The sequence below is a fragment of the Hemicordylus capensis genome, chromosome 12, assembly GCF_027244095.1.
Source record: "Hemicordylus capensis ecotype Gifberg chromosome 12, rHemCap1.1.pri, whole genome shotgun sequence".
NCBI classification, from domain to species: domain Eukaryota; kingdom Metazoa; phylum Chordata; class Lepidosauria; order Squamata; family Cordylidae; genus Hemicordylus; species Hemicordylus capensis.
In genome coordinates, this window is record NC_069668.1 from 16,676,967 (window position 1) to 16,692,517 (window position 15,551).

A 15,551-nucleotide genomic window follows, 5' to 3' on the forward strand; every position below is an offset into this window, starting at 1 on the left:
TTCACTTTAAAGGTGAACCTGAGTTGTTGTCAAATGCAGGCCACAGATGGGAAGGATACCACGGCAGATGCATTAAACATAACGTGTGAATAGGGCTTATGTGATACCCCCAGCCCTGCCTCTTTCGTTCTCTCCCCCCCCCCCAAAAAAGTAAAGAGGGATGGTATTGAACAGTAGCAACAGTAGTGTCCTCATGAGAGCCAGTGTGGTGGTGTGGTGAGAGTGCTGGACTAGGACCGGGGAGACCCGAGTTCAAATCCCCCTTCAGCCATGAAACTAGCTGGGTGACTCTGGGCCAGTCACTTCTCTCTCAGCCTAGCCTACTTCACAGGGTTGTTGTGAAAAAGAAACTCAAGTCTGTAGTACACCGCTCTGGGCTCCTTGGAGGAAGAGCGGGAGATAAATGTAATAATAATAATAATAATAATAATAATAATAATAATAATAATAATAATAATAATGAGCTGGAGGAGGATGCCCCCCGAGCTCAGTTTGTGCCCCCACCTCTTCCCACCCCACCCTGGCATTAGTAAAAGCCACGCTAGCTGCAGGCTGGCCATTTGTCAGGGAGAGCTGCGTGGTTAACGGCACAGAGGTCTCACTCCTCTTCTTCGAACGGACTACCCAGCCCAGTAAGCGGCTGGCCCTCATGAGCCCGGGCAGACCTCCACGGAGGCACAAGTGCCTCTGCTTCCCAGCAGCATCTCTTCCCCATCCCGCCCAGAGAGGCTGGTTAACCACACGGCAGCACCGCTCTTGTGAACGCAGAGGCGGGAAGAGAGGGAGGGCTGCAAGCCAGAGGCAGGTATGCCTTGTTCCCTGGAAGAAGGACCATAGGAAGCTGCCATATACTGAGTCAGGCCATTGGTCTATCTAGCTCAGTATTGTCTACACAGACTGGCAGTGTCTTCTCCAAGGTTGCAGGCAGGAGTCTCTCTCTCAGCCCTATCTTGGAGAAGCCAGGGAGGGAACTGGGAACCTTCTGCTCTTCCCAGAGCGGCTCCATCCCCTGAGAGGGGAAGATCTTGCAGTGCTCACACATCAAGTCTCCCATTCAGATGCAACCAGGGTGGACCTTGCTTAGCTAATGGGAGAAGTCCTGCTTGCGACCACCAGACCAGCTTTCCTCTCCTAAAAAGATCTCAAGTACAGAGCCAGGAAAGATCTTAGGGAATATAGGAAGCTTCCATCTACTGAGTCAGACCCTTGGTCCACCTAGCTCAGGATTGTCTTCACAGACTGGCAGCAGCGGCTTCCCCAAGGTTGCAGGCAGGAGTCTCTCTCCCAGCCCTATCTCGTTGGAGATGCTGCCAGGGAGGGAACGGGGAACCTTCAGCTCTTCCTAGATTGGCTCCATCCCCTTAAGGGGGAATCTCTTCCAGTGCTGCTCACACTTCTGGTCTCCCTTTCATATGCAACCAGGGCGGACCCTGCTTAGCTTAAGGGGATAAGTCATGCTGGCGACCAGAAGACCAGCTCTCTTCCCTTCCTTCTCTTGCAAGAAACTTCTCCATGCCACGGCCTGCCTGCCTTCCCCCTTGAGTGGCTTCCCCCAGCTGCAAAAGGCTCTCTCCGCCTTTCACCCCAGTTGGAGGGCTGCCCCTCGGAGCCAGAAGCCCCCCTCAGAGCAAGCGTTCGGGGCCATCGGGGAAGCCTCTTTCCAGGATGCGAGACAAAACGAAAAAGGAGGAACAAATGGGCTTGCGGGGGAAAGGCCTCCAGAACGGTTTCCTCTTAACCGACAATTGCTATAAAAATGTGCCTTCCAGGCAGCATCAAGTGCACAGCTATTTATGCCGGTGCCGGGGAAACAAAGCTGGCAGAAGCCACCCCGTGGAAGACGGCGAGGTGCTGAAGCCAGCTGGGCCCGCCTTGCGTGGCCATCTGGGCGCAGCGGAAGGACTTGGGCTTGTGTGGCGCTGCGACACACAGATGGCACCACCACCGTCTCCGCCTTCTCCGACGTGCTCTCCTCCTCTCGAGGAGCATCTGTGGTTGCCGGTTGTCCCTCTTCCTTGCGTGCTCTGAAACGAAGAAGGAGAAAGCTGCCGGAAGGCGCCGGGACCCTGAGAACCAGACCTCCAGCTGTTCCTCTCTGGCTGGGGAGAGAGTTGGTCCTGGGACAGCCAGCATGAATTGCCCCCTTTGCTAACCCTTTCCTTGAGGGGATGGGGCCATACAGGTGAAACTCGGAAAATTAGAATATCGTGCAAAAGTCCATTAATTTCAGTCATGCAAATTAAAAGGTGAAACTGATCTATGAGACAGACGCATTACCTGCAAAGCGAGAGAAGTCCAGCCTTAATGTGTTATCATTGTGATGATCATGGCGTACCGCTCATGAAAACCCCAAATCCACCATCCCAGAAAATTAGAATATTCCATGGAACCAAGAAGACAAGGATTGTAGAGTAGAACAATATCGGACCTCCGAAAAGTAGAAGCATGCATATGTATTCAGTCCTTGGTTGGGGCCCCTTTGGCAGCAATTCCTGCCTCCATGCGGCGTGGCATGGATGCTCTCAGCCTGTGGCCCTGAGGAGGTGTTATGGAAGACCAGGATGCTTCCTTAGCGGCCTTCAGCTCTTCTGCATTGTTTGCTCTCATGTCTCTCATCCTTCTCTCGGCAATGCCCCATAGATTCTCTATGGGGTCAGGTCAGGCGAGTTTGCTGGCCAATCAAGCACAGTACACTGTATACTTTTCGGAGGTCCGATATTGTTCTATTCTACAATCCTTGTCTTCTTGGTTCCATGTAATATTCTCATTTTCTGGGATTGTGGATTTGGGGTTTTCACGAGCTGTACGCCATGATCATCACAATGATAACACATTAAGGCTGGACTGATCTCGCTTTGTATGAAATGCGTCTGTCTCATAAATCAGTTTCACCTTTTAATTTGCATGACTGAAATGAATGGACTTTTGCACGATATTCTAATTTTCCGTGTTTCACCTGTAGCTCAGTGGAATAGCACCTGCTTGCTTGCATGCAGAAGGTGCCCGGTTCAGTCCCTGGCTGGCAGCATCTCCAGGTAGAGACACACCTGCCCGGAACCTTGGAGAAGCCGCTGCCAGTCAGTGCCGACGACACTCAGCTAGATGGATCCAGGGTCGAGTTCACCATCGGGCAGCTTGCGATCTTCCTAGGGCTCTTGGCCGCTCTGGCTGATGGGAGTTTGAGTCCAACAGCAGCTAGCGGGCTGCAGTTGGGCACTCCGACCTTGGGACCACACAGAGGTCCTCCATCGTAATTCAGTGTGTGCAAAAGGGAGAGGAAAAGAAACCCAGGCTGTCTGGCGTAGGGGAGGAGTTGAGCTACCCAGGGGGGCAGCGAGCGGAAAGGTTGGAGCAGTTGCTTGGGGCGAAAGGAGAGACACTTTTTTGAGGAGGGGGGGGGAAATATAAATGCTTTGGGGGCAGCTCAGTCAAACTGACTTCTCCGATGCTTCACGGGCAGTCTGCACCCCGGAGGGCATCGGAGGAGCCAGCGGATCTGGTCTGGGCTGAGCGCAAAGCCCCTGGCCGTCTTGACCAAGAGCTCTACCTGATGAATGGCCAGCCTGCAGGCAGCGGGGCCGGCAGGGAGAGGGGCAAAGAGAACTCCGGGAAGCCGAGGCCACTGTGCCTCCTTTTGCACGCGCTTATCCACACACCCCAGCTCATTCGGACAAGCCGCTCGGGGTAGAGAGGAGAGTTTTCCAGAGCAATTAATGTTGGGCGCTCTTTGGAAGTCAGCGGCGCAAAGGCAGAGTCCAACGACCCCATTCGGAGCCTTTGGGGGCCCCCTGAGCTGAGCCCCCAGTTCTGCACCAAGCCATCCGGGGCCAGGTTAGACCAAGGGAAACGCAGCCCTGCAGCTCCCTTTGCTGGCTCCAAAAGTTCCACTTCCACTTGGTCGAGCAACAAGTCCATCCACAATCCGCCTTCAGGTAAATACAGGAAAGTTTGAGAGGGGAAATGTGGCTTTCTAAACACTGGGGTGGTTTGTAAACACACATGGCTATGAGACCTATGGATGCACACAGATCTCTCTTTCGAACATCATCATCATCATCATCATCATCATCATCATCATCATCATCATCCAACATTGATGATAAAATTGTATTGATGATAAAATTCAGCCTTCCCAGGTCCTTGGGAAGGACTCGATGTCTGGATAAAACAAACCAGTCAATAACACCTGTCTGACTGTGTAAACAAGAAATAATAATAATAATAATAATAATAATAATAATAATAATAATAATAATGAAATCACCCTCAGCCAATTACGAAAAGCAGCTTTACTGGGAACAGCCTATATTCTGCGACGATATCTATAAACAACAGCAACAACATTGATGATAAAATCCAGCCATCCCAGGTCCTTGGGAAGGACTCGATGTCTGGATAAAACAAACCAGTCAATAACACCTGTCTGACTGTGTCAACAAGAAATAATAATAATAATAATTTGATTTCTATACCGCCCTTCCAAAAATGGCTCAGGGCGGTTTACACAGAGAAATAATAAATAAAGAAGTTGGCTCCCTGTCCCCAAAGGGCTCACATTCTAAAAAGAAACTTAAGACACACACCAGCAACAGTCACTGGAAGTCCTGTGCTGGGGACGGATAGGGCCAGTTACTCTCCCCCTGCTCAATCAAGAGAATCCCCACGTTAAAAGGTGCCTCTTTGCCCAGTTAGCAGGGGACAAGGCATGGCGAGTGTTCAGTCCGCCAAGAGGCCCGTGTGTCTTCATGGCAAGTCAGCATCAGAGCAACGGATTCCTCCGAGAAAGATGGGCGGGCGTTTGTGGCATGTGTTTCCCTAGCCCTTGTGCATGTTCAGAGTGCCTGACCTGCTGTACATGTCAAGAGTTCCTTGCAGGTTCTAGGACAGTTCTATAATTTATCCTTGAGAGTGGCCCTTGAGCAGGACTGGGTGGGTCACTCTAGGCCAGTCACTTCTCTCTCAGCCTAGCCTACTTCACAGGGTTGTTGTGAAAAGAGAAACTCAAGGATGTCGTACACCGCTCTGGGCTCCTTGGAGGAAGAGTGGGATATAAATGTAAAAAAATAATAATTAAAAATAATAATAATGATGATGGTTACAAGGAGCCAAAGGCTAAAGCATGAGAGAGCTGGGAGCACACATGCCCTCGTGGAGAATGTGTCCTGACGGCCAGACCATATCAGCCCATACCAAGAGTGGATTCCAGGGATTTTATTTAAAAGATTTAAAAGCTGCCTGCAGGGGAAAGTGATCTCACAAGCACAGCACAGATCGGCCTGGAGTTTCCAGGAAGTCAGTATCCCATCTTCAGGTGAGGAATGGACAATTTCTGGAGATGTTCATGCCTTGGTATGATACAAAATACGGGGAGGTGGGAGATATCCCCATGATTATCAGGCCCTGTGTCCATCTAGCTCACTCTCCCTACACTGAGTGGCAGCAGCTCCAGATTTTCAGGAAGGATTTCACACACACCCCCACATTTCACACACAACCAGTGTTCTAATTTTTTTCTCATCTGTGTGCAGAATGAGTCTTGTTCTGGGTGGCAGTATCCAGGCAGTGCATTCAGAATGGGACCTTCCTGATTCAACCGGAGTGGGATCTTAAATGAACTGAGCAGACATCAAATAACTTGTTTTTTGTTTTTTGTTTTTTGCAAATTCAATTTTTATTGATTTTAACAATAGCAATATTATCATTCGTTAAACAAACACACATAAAAGGTGGACTTCCCGCTCACATTTCTTCGTGAATCAACAACTATGAAATTTACCTTTGCTATGATAATAAATCAAAACATAAGTTCAGACCCTTACAAACATAATTAATCTAACCAACCTGCGATTTATACTAAATTTCAAACCCTGCTGTCAAGTCCATAGTAGGAAAGTAATTTTTTAGCTACAACAAAAATGCTTTCCAATCTTCTTTAAAACATTCCAAGTTTTGATCTCTCAATAGTGCTGTGAGTTTTGCCATCTCCGCATATTCCAAAATTTTTATCAGCCAGTCTTCTTTTGAAGGCAGTTCACTAGACTTCCATTTCTGTGCATATATAATTCTGGCCGCCGTAGATGCATACATAAAGAATGTTAAGTTAGTTGTAGAGATTACACCTTGTGTTATTCCCAGCAGGAAGGATTCTGGCTTCTTAGGAAATGTCATTTTAAATATTTTCTTTAATTCATTATAACTCATATCCCAATAGGCTTTAGCCTTCCCACAGGTGAGCAGACATCACATAACTTGTGTGTGCACACCTTAGAGGGAACACTGCACCCGAGGTTTAAGCTTGGGACCTTTTGCATGCACAGTGGGTCTTCCGCGGCTGAGCAAAGGCTGCTCCCGATGAAGCAGCCTTCCTGTGTGACAGACCCTTGGTCCATCTAGCTCAGCCCTGCCTTCACTGACTGGAAGCAGCAATCCCCGGTTTCAGGCAGGAGTCTCACCCTGGCAGCATCTTATCTGGAGGCAATGCCAGGGAATGATGACCCTGGGACCCTCTGCACGAAGCTTTCCCACTGAGCGCTCTGCACGTGAAGCTGCGTTCTTCATGCCAAGTTGCAAATTCCAGGGGTGAGTCCCAATTTCCGCAAAGGGGTTGCCAGGCAGAGCTCAAGGGATGCTGCAGAGCCTTCTGCTTGCGGCCTCCTATGGAGCAGGAGAGGAGAGCTGGTCTTGTGGGAGCAAGCATGGGTTGTCCCCTTTGCTAAGCAGCATCTGCTGTGGTTTGCATTTGAATGGGCGACCACATGTGAGCAGTGTAAGGTATTTCCCTTAGGGGATGAGGAAGACCATCTGCCTGCTTGCATGCAGAAGGTTCCCAGTTCCCTCCCTGGCAGCATCTCCAAGATAGGGCTGAGAGAGAGATTCCTGCCTAAAACCTTGGAGAAGCTGCTGCCAGTCTGTGCAGACAATACTGAGCGAGTTGGTCCAAGGGTCAGACTCGGTAAATGGCAGCTTGCTCCTCTATTCCTCAGCAGAGGTTCTTTTCAGCTCACTCCACTCTCCTCGATTGCTTTTGCCTGCCCCCTCCCTCCCATCCTTCTCCGGCTTCGATTGGCAACTGCCCCTCCCTGGCTGCGCTTCCCATTCCGCCCTACGCAGGCAGGAGAGACGCGCGCTCTGCCGCTCTAGGGTTTCCCCGTCTATGGCTGCGTCGCTCGGCGGCCCCGCGAGGCTTCGCGTTTCCGCTTCCGCCGGGGTTGCTAGGGCCGGCGCGGGGTTGCTAGGGAAGGCCTGCCCGCAGCAGGCTCGCGGCGCGCCATGTCTGGGAGCCGGCTGGAGAAACTGGGCAGCGTCTTCACGCGGTAAGGACGGCGGCGTTGGCGGGGGTGGGGAGGCCGGCTCTTCCTTTCCCGCAGAGCCCCCCCCCCCGCCCCGCAGGGCATGGAGGAGACCGACTGCTCCTGGACGTGGACGTTCTACTTTTTTCCAAGGGTCTGTCTAGGAGTCTCTGGTGGTGGCAGGTTGCAAGCCCTGAATGAGTTCTGGCCAGTTTTATGGTTTGCGGTTTGTCTTGTGCATTCCCATTATTATTATCATCACCATTATTAATTATTAATATTAATAATAATGTATTAATAATAAATTAATAATAATAAATTAATGATAATAATAAACAAAACAGACAAACATCTGCCACACAATACACCAGATATAACTAGTCGAGAAGAAAGAAAAACAAATCAAAATAATCAATATAGCCATACCAGGGGATAGCAGAATAGAAAGAAAAAAAATTAGAAAAATCAACAAAATACAAAGATCTACAAATTGAAATTAAAAGGCTGCGGCAGAAAAAGACCAAAATAATCCCACTGGTCATTGGGCACCCTGGGTGCAATTCCCAAAGACCAAAATAAATCACCATCAGTCAGTTACAAAAAGCAGCTTTACTGGGAACAGCTTACATTTTGCAACAATATCTATGATAATAACAGCAACAACAGTAATATTGACCATAAAATCCAGCCTTCCCAGGTCCTTGGGAAGGACTCGATGTCTGGATAAAACAAACTGGTCAGTGACACCTGTCTGACTGTGTAAATAAAGATCGAAATAATAAATTTAAAAAAAAACAACAACTCTCCATGGTGTTTTGGAATTGCACCTAGGGCTCCAATTACTACTGGGATTATTTTCGTCGTCTTCTGCCACAGCCTTTCAATTTCAATTTGTAAATACAAACTGAAATTGAAATTGAAAGGCTGTAGGCAGAAAAAGACCCAAATAATCCCAGTGGTCATTGGGTGCAGTCCCAAAAGACCTTGGAGAGCACCTCAACCCCAGAGGGGCCACAGAAATCACCACCAGCCAATTACAAAAAGCAGCTTTACTGGGAACAGCCTATATTCTGCAACGATATCTATAACCATTGACAATAAAATCCAGCCATCCCAGGTCCTTGGGAAGGACTCGGTGTCTGGATAAAACAAACTGGTCAATCACACCTGTCTGACTGTGTAAATAAATAAAATAATAATAATAAAAATTAAAAAAAAAACCAACTCTCCAAGGTCTTTTGGAATTGCACCCAGGGTGCCCAATGACCACTGGGATTATTTGGGTCTTCTTCTGCTACAGCCTTTCAATTTCAATTTGTAGATCTTTGTATTTGGTGATTTTCTCTGTTTCTTTTTCTTCTATTCTGCTATCCCCTGGTATTGCTATGTCGATTATTTTGACTTGTTTTTCTTTCTTCTCGACTACAGTTATATCTGGTGTATTGTGTGGCAGATGTTTGTCTGTTTGTAGTGGGAAGTCCCATAATATTTTTACATCTTCATTTTCTTCAACTTTTTCAATTTGATGGTCCCACCAATTCTTGGCTACAGGTCGCTTGTATTTTTTGCAGATGTTCCAGTGTATCATTCCTGCTACCTTGTCATGCCTTTGTTTGTTGTCAGTCTGTGCGATCTTCTTACAACAGTTACGTGGATAACAAAATAAAATAAAATAATATTAATAATCCCAGTGGTCATTGGCGCCCTGGGTGCAGTTCCAAAAGACCTTGAAGAGCACCTCAACACCATCGGGGTCACAGAAATCACCATCAGCCAATTACAAAAAGCAGCTTTACTGGGAACAGCCTATATTCTGCGACGAGATCTATAACAACAGCAACAACATTGACAATAAATTCCAGCTATCCCAGGTCCTTGGGAAGGACTCGATGTCTGGATAAAACAAACCAGTTAATAACAGCTGTCTGACTGTGTAAACAAGAAATATTATTATTATTATTATTATTAATAATAATAATTAGAGGGGGGCAGTCCACTAAAAAGGGCGGTTTTCTGTATGTACTGCATGCAAATAAGTGTGTGTGTGTTTATATCGGCTGCTCAACTCCAGCCCTCCTGCAGATGTTGGCCTACAACTCCCATCATCCCTGGCTGTGGGCCACTGTGGCTGAGGATGATGGGAGTTGTAGTCCAAAGGCAGCTTGGGCGGGGCCCCCAAAGTGGAGCAGGCCTGGTTTATAATTATGACAACGCCGAATATTTATATATCGCTTTTTCAGCAAGTGTCCCCACGCTGCCCTATCTTGAGTCAGGCTCCTGGCCCGTCCAGCTCTATCTTCCTACTTACACTGACTGGCAGCAGCTCTCCCGCATTCTCAGAGAGCACCCCCCCACTTTTCTGCCCCCCAGGGTTTAAACTTGGGGGCCTTTTGCATGCCAAGGGGGTCGTCTGTGGCTGAGCTGAGGGTGCTCCCGATGAAGCCTCCTTGCTGTGTTGTTTTCAAGAATCCCTTGGAGATGGATGCCAGTTCCCAGAGAGTCCTTGCCAAGCGTGGAGGGGTCGTAGTCGCCCTACTACCTTGCAGGGTGGTTGTGAGCATTAAATAAAAGGCAGAGCCTTGCGTGCTCCTCCAATGAGCTGAGAAGTGGTGGGACTGCTCAGAATATCAGAGCTCGACTGATATTCTTGGGGATCCCCCCCCCCGGTATTTTGTAGAATACCAAGTCATTAAAATCTCCAGACTTGTTTCCATTCCTCACCTGGAGATGGATGCTGATTCCCGGAGGCTCCAGGCCAATCTGGGCTGTTCTTGCGAGATGACCTTTTCCTGGCTGTAGCTTTTAAATAAAATCCTGGTCTTGTTCTTGGCTGATACTGTCTGTCTGTCTATGTCAGGACGCGGGACTTGCTGCGTTCGGGAGCCATGCCTGAATCCAAGAAACCAATCTGGTACGATGTTTATGCAGCTTTCCCTCCGTTGAGAGAGCCTCTTTATCAGGACCCTCGTCCCCGGTATGGCAAAGTGCAAGACGTGGTCCCCCCCATCCTGTATCCGGAAGATGCAATCAGAGCGTAAGTCCCAAGGGCATCCTTCTGTAGTCTTTCTCTGACATACTAGCCGTAGCTCTGGAATAGAACACCTGCTTGCGTGTAGAAAGTTCCTGGGTACCTGCCTGTCTTCCCACATCTGTGGCTGATAGCAGTTTTTAAGGGGGGGGGGACACATTCTCTAGAGCAGGGATTCTCAAACTTGGATCCTCAGGTGTTATTGGACTTCAACTCCCATAATCCCCAGCCTCAGTGGCCTTTGGTTGGGGATTATGGGAGTTGAAGTCCAAAAACATCTGGGGACCCAACGTTGAGAATCCCTGCCCTAGAGGATAATTAAACTCCCCCTCCCCTAGCGCCAAAGCCCCAATCCAAATCACACCACTCCGTAGCTGCTTTTAAAGCTAGAAGGGGTCGGGGGGAGAGTCATATTATTTATTTATTTATTTATTTATTTATTTATTTATTTATTTATCATTATTATTACATTTATCTCCCGCTCTTCCTCCAAGGAGCCCAGAGCGGTGCACAACATCCTTGAGTTTCTCTTTCACAACAACCCTGTGAAGTAGGCTAGGCTGAGAGAGAAGTGACTGGCCCAGAGTCACCCAGCTAGTCTCATGGCTGAATGGGGATTTGAACTCGGATCTCCCCGGTCCTAGTCTGGGTCACGTGTCCCATTTCCCAAAATGATTGGTCTTGAGTTGAGTCCTTTTCCTGACATTGCGACTGGGATGGTCGTGGTTGATCTTGGCGATTGCAGTGGAGAATGTGTAAATCGGTGGTCTCTAAGGCAGAACAGCAGACTCACTTTGCTTAGAGCTGTTGTAGAGCTAGCCCAGACTCTTGACTTGGTCTTGGAGGCTTTTGGAAGCCAGTGGAGATCCTGGGAGGGAAATCCACCCTAAGGAACTGCCCTGGCTTCCTCTCAGATGCCTGCTTCGTGTCTTTAAATACTGATTGCAAGCCCTGCAAAGAGCAGTCTCAGCCCAAATCCTCTTGTCTCATTGAACAGGAAGTTTTATGCCGCATATGGGAATGGCCCAAGAGCTTTTCAGCTTTCCCGCTCGAACTTCAAATCTGCCTGCCAAAGGTAAGTGAGCAAACGACTGCTGGAAAACTCTGACCTGAAGATTTCTGCCTCCGTTCAAGAGATGGAAATGTCAAGTCAAGTCAAGTTTTATTTACGGTCCTGGACCAAACGATGATGGAAATGTTTATTTCTTCCCCTGTTTGCTGATGTTTTGAGTCGCCATGAGCCCCTTGCATTCCAGGTTTGTGGAGAAATACACCGAACTGCAGAAACAAGGAGAAGTGGACGATGAGAAACTGTTTGAGGAGACGGGGAGAGCGCTCTTGGCAGAGGGAATCATCTTACGAAGAATAGCCATGGGAAATGTATGTATTCTGAAGGGGTGCTCTGGTGTTCTGCAAGCATGGCCCGGAAGTGAAGCCTAGTAGTTGGAGTTGTTATTTTTTAAAAAGCAAGCGGTGGGGGGGGGAGCAAACAATCTATAAATCGTATATAAACAATCTATAAATTATATACCCCCCCCCCCAAAAAAAGCCCTTAAAGCCACAGTATGGTAATAGCACCATACTGAGTCAGCTGAACAGCATGTGGCCTAAAAGGAAAAAGTGGGAAAGGATTGTAAAGATTCAGTGGAGCTCTAGAAAATATACTTACCAAGTTGGTAGCCTTTTCTGTTGGCCCCGTCAGCAAAAAAAGGCGTTCGCGTCGTAATTCCTTACACAGAGTGGTCTCTTGTTTTTTTTTTTGGTTTGGACTTGGCATCCTAAATGTAGACTTGTACAGCAGTACTGGCATTTAAAAAAAGTTTTTTTAAAGTACGTACTTGAATTCTTACTGGGTGCCACCACTTAGGGAATCCACTACAGTGAGATACAGACTTGAGGGACATAACGTAAGGAGTTGTTTCACTGGCACTAGCCGAGACATTACCAGGACCACAAACAGTCGATTTCATGGGAACCGTGTCACTGACGAGTCAGAACCAACTTGTCCAAGAGTCTGGTCAAAGAAGGAATTGGTGCAGCAGCTGCCGGAGAGTGTGGTGCTTCTGTGCACACTTCCTTGGGAGCAGGTCTCACTGGGACGAGCTAGGCTCTGTCACCCAGGAGCCCAGCTGCACGTTCTGTAAATGGGATTGGGTTGTGTTGTGTGTGTTTCCTTTCCTGTGAGTTTCCTGTGCATTTGTGAGACTCTCTCGTGTGTTGATTTTCTCCAGCCTCTCCTCTTGTCCTTGATCGCCAAATCCCTGGGTCTGGCCGCTGCCTGTGGTGTACAAATGTGCAAGCAAGCAAGCGAGCCTGTGCGGTGCCGGTCACAGCCTTGGGCTCCCGCTTCTGTTCTCTTGCACAAACCCCACTTGCTGGTCTGTAGTGCGAAGACACTTGAAATCGGCCCTGTGTTAAATCCCTAAACTTGGGGGGACCTTGGGCAGCGCTGGCCAGCCAGCTTTTGCTGTGGACGAACCCTAGAAATCCTGGCAGCCGTCTGTGTCTCTCTCACAGTAGCGCCTTCTTGAGGCTGGTGTGTTGTGCTTAAGGCCGAGCTTCCAGCTGGGGAGACCCCCTGCAGCGTCTTCAGCAAGCCGCTCTTTCTGCATATTGTGGGCCATGCCTTCCTTATGGGATGGCGAGAACCGTGGCGCGTCAGAGCTAGAAGGGACCTTATTGAGGTCTGCTAGGCCAGGCTCTGTCGGGGAAACCTCCAGGGAAGCAGAGAGCCCACCGACGCCCACTGCTAAGCGGCGTCATCCTTGCCCGTGAGGGTGTGAGGAAGACGATTCACGTCAAGGGCTTTGAACACAGTTTAGCCAGTACCACCGGAAACTGCTCCGTCCGAGGGTGGTTGCATCCAGTGATCTGGCCACCCCGGTAACTTGAGCGCCGATTGAGTCTTCACTAATTGGTCTTCTTCATTGCCACCTTTTGCTAGGCAGACTGTTCTCTGTGTGTGTGTGTGTTTTCCGAAACATTATTAGGTGGTTTTTCTGCAAAAGAAACAAGCATCTAAGTGGAGCGCTGGTCTTGTAGTAGCAAGCATGACTTATTTATTTTATGATTTGTTTATTGTTAAATTTATATCCCGCCTTTCATTAAAACAACCCCAAGCACGAATTACAGCAAAATTTAAAAACAAGATTATAAAAAATGACACAGTTAAAATATTAAGCTAAAAATATAAAGACAAAGCTGGTTAAAAAATTTAAAACACAAGTACAGTAATCCCTCGACCTACGAACTACTCGACTTACGTTGTTTTCGAGTTACGAGCGACAAAAAAGACCGGAAGTAGTTGCCGGTTTAGATTCAGCTTACTCGACCTACGAATGTTTAGATGCGGCTTCCTCGAATTACGAATGTTTTCAGACTTCCGTGGTGCGCTCCTCGACTTACGAAAATTTCGACCTCCGAACGTGCGTTCGGAATGGATTATTTACGTAAGTCAAGGGACCACTGTATAAAAACAATACAGCATGCAAGTACAAAGAGCAGCAGCCGAGACGATCATATAAAAGCCTGGGTAAAAATCCAAGATTTAACATGCTTTCTGAAAGCTGTGATGGAGACGGGTCCCCTTAGCTAAGCAGGGTCTGCCCTGGTTGCATTTGAATGGGAGATTACATGTGTGAGCACTGGAAGATAACCCCCTTGGGGGACGCTCTGAGAAGAGCCCCTGCCTGCTTGCATGCAGAAGGTTCCAGATTCCCTCCCTGGCAGCATCTTCAAGATAGGGCTGAAAGAGATTCCTGCCTGCAACCTTGGAGAAGCCGCTGCCAGTCTGTGAAGACAATACTGAGCGAGGTGGACCAAGGGTCTGACTCAGTATATGGCAGCTTCCTATATTCCCTAAGATCTTTCCTGGCTCTGTACTTGAGATCTTTTTAGGAGAGGAAAGCTGGTGTGGTGGTCGCAAGCAGGACTTGTCCCCTTAGCTAAGCAGGGCACACCCTGGTTGCATATGAAAGGGAGACCAGAAGTGTGAGCACTGGAAGAGATTCCTCCTCCGGGGATGGAGCCGATCTGGGAAGAGCAACAAGGCTCCAAGTTCCTTCCCTGGCAGCATCTCCAACGAGATAGGGCTGGGAGAGAGATTCCTGCCTGCAACCTGGGAGAAGCCGCTGCCAGCCTGTGAAGACAATACTGAGCTAAATAGACCAAGGGTCTGACTCCGTATATGGGCAGCTGCCTGTGTCCCAGTGTATGGTGGGTTAAAATGGCAATCAGCTAAAACCAACCCATAACAATAAAAATAAAAAGTCAGCGCTATGAAGGCAGCCACAGAAAAGAAAAAGCCAAATGCCTGGAGGAACAGGAATGCCTTAACAGCCCACCCAAAGCCGGGGAAAGGAGGGGGACCCACACGTTTCCTGAGCAGACATTCCACAGCGGTGGGTCCCGGGTCGGGGAGCTTCCCGTTGTGTAGTCAGTGGTCCCAGGCTCACGATAGCAGGGCCTTGTCAGCCCAGAGAAGGCCTGGGTCTGGGACCTTTGGGTGAAAGGGGTCTGCCGGCACCCGTGCGGTGGTGGACGCCAGCCAAGAAGCCCCCCTCGTGACCCCCTGTCCTGCTCACCCACAGGTTGCACCCCAGGAAGCCACACCCAGGGATCCGGCGTTGGGAATGCCGCTCGGGAGCGTTTTGCAGGAGATGCACGGGAGCCTGCAGGAGCCGGAGTCCACAGGCGCACAGCGAGAAGTGGAGGGGGAGAAAGACGACTCCTAAGTGGGGCTCTGCCTTGCCCTGGCCGGGACGGCGACACAACGCTCTGTGGGCCGACCCCCTGCCCCGTCGGCCGCCAGCCTTTTCACCCAGAGACCCTCCCGCCGGCAAGAGAAGGCCTGTCTCCCTCGCCAGTGGGGTTCCGCCCACCGCCTGCTTCCCGTGGTGCAAACCGTTGCAAATGTGGGCTCCTTGCAGAAGGGATCTCGCCTTGAGGCCTGGGGAAAGACTGCATCATGTCAAAAGTCTGTGTGTATTCCAGTGATTAAAAGTGTGTGTGTGTGGAAATCATCCTGCTCTCTTGTGTCCTCCGGGGGCCCTTCGAACCCTATCCGTAGCACTGGCTCCTTCTGTCCTTGGGACTTCAGAGTATTAAGGTGCTTGTTGCTTCCTCGTGCTGCTACACCCTGCTCAACGCCGCCTGCCTAGGCACAAGACGGGCCCGCGCGAAGCAAGGCATTATGGGGCTTGTAGTCCTTGGGAGGGCTTGCCACAAAGACCCGC

The 15,551-nt window shown here is 49.2% G+C and overlaps 1 protein-coding gene across 3 annotated transcripts; it reads left to right on the top strand.

Moving 5' to 3' along the window:
- Positions 1–7,157: 7,157 nt before the first annotated feature.
- MRPS23 (mitochondrial ribosomal protein S23) lies at positions 7,158–15,338 on the top strand. Of its 3 annotated transcripts, none has more exons than XM_053275608.1 (5): positions 7,158–7,313; positions 10,147–10,323; positions 11,315–11,392; positions 11,574–11,697; positions 14,907–15,338. In XM_053275608.1, the coding sequence occupies exons 1-5, from the start codon at positions 7,270–7,272 to the stop codon at positions 15,048–15,050; spliced, it is 567 nt and encodes a 188-aa protein (XP_053131583.1). In that variant the 5' UTR covers positions 7,158–7,269; the 3' UTR covers positions 15,051–15,338. The 3 variants fall into 3 exon arrangements, with proteins under 3 accessions (XP_053131583.1, XP_053131582.1, XP_053131585.1); XM_053275607.1 differs by lacking the exon at positions 7,158–7,313 and adding an exon at positions 7,378–7,508; XM_053275610.1 differs by lacking the exon at positions 7,158–7,313 and adding an exon at positions 7,472–7,515.
- Positions 15,339–15,551: the final 213 nt, after the last annotated feature.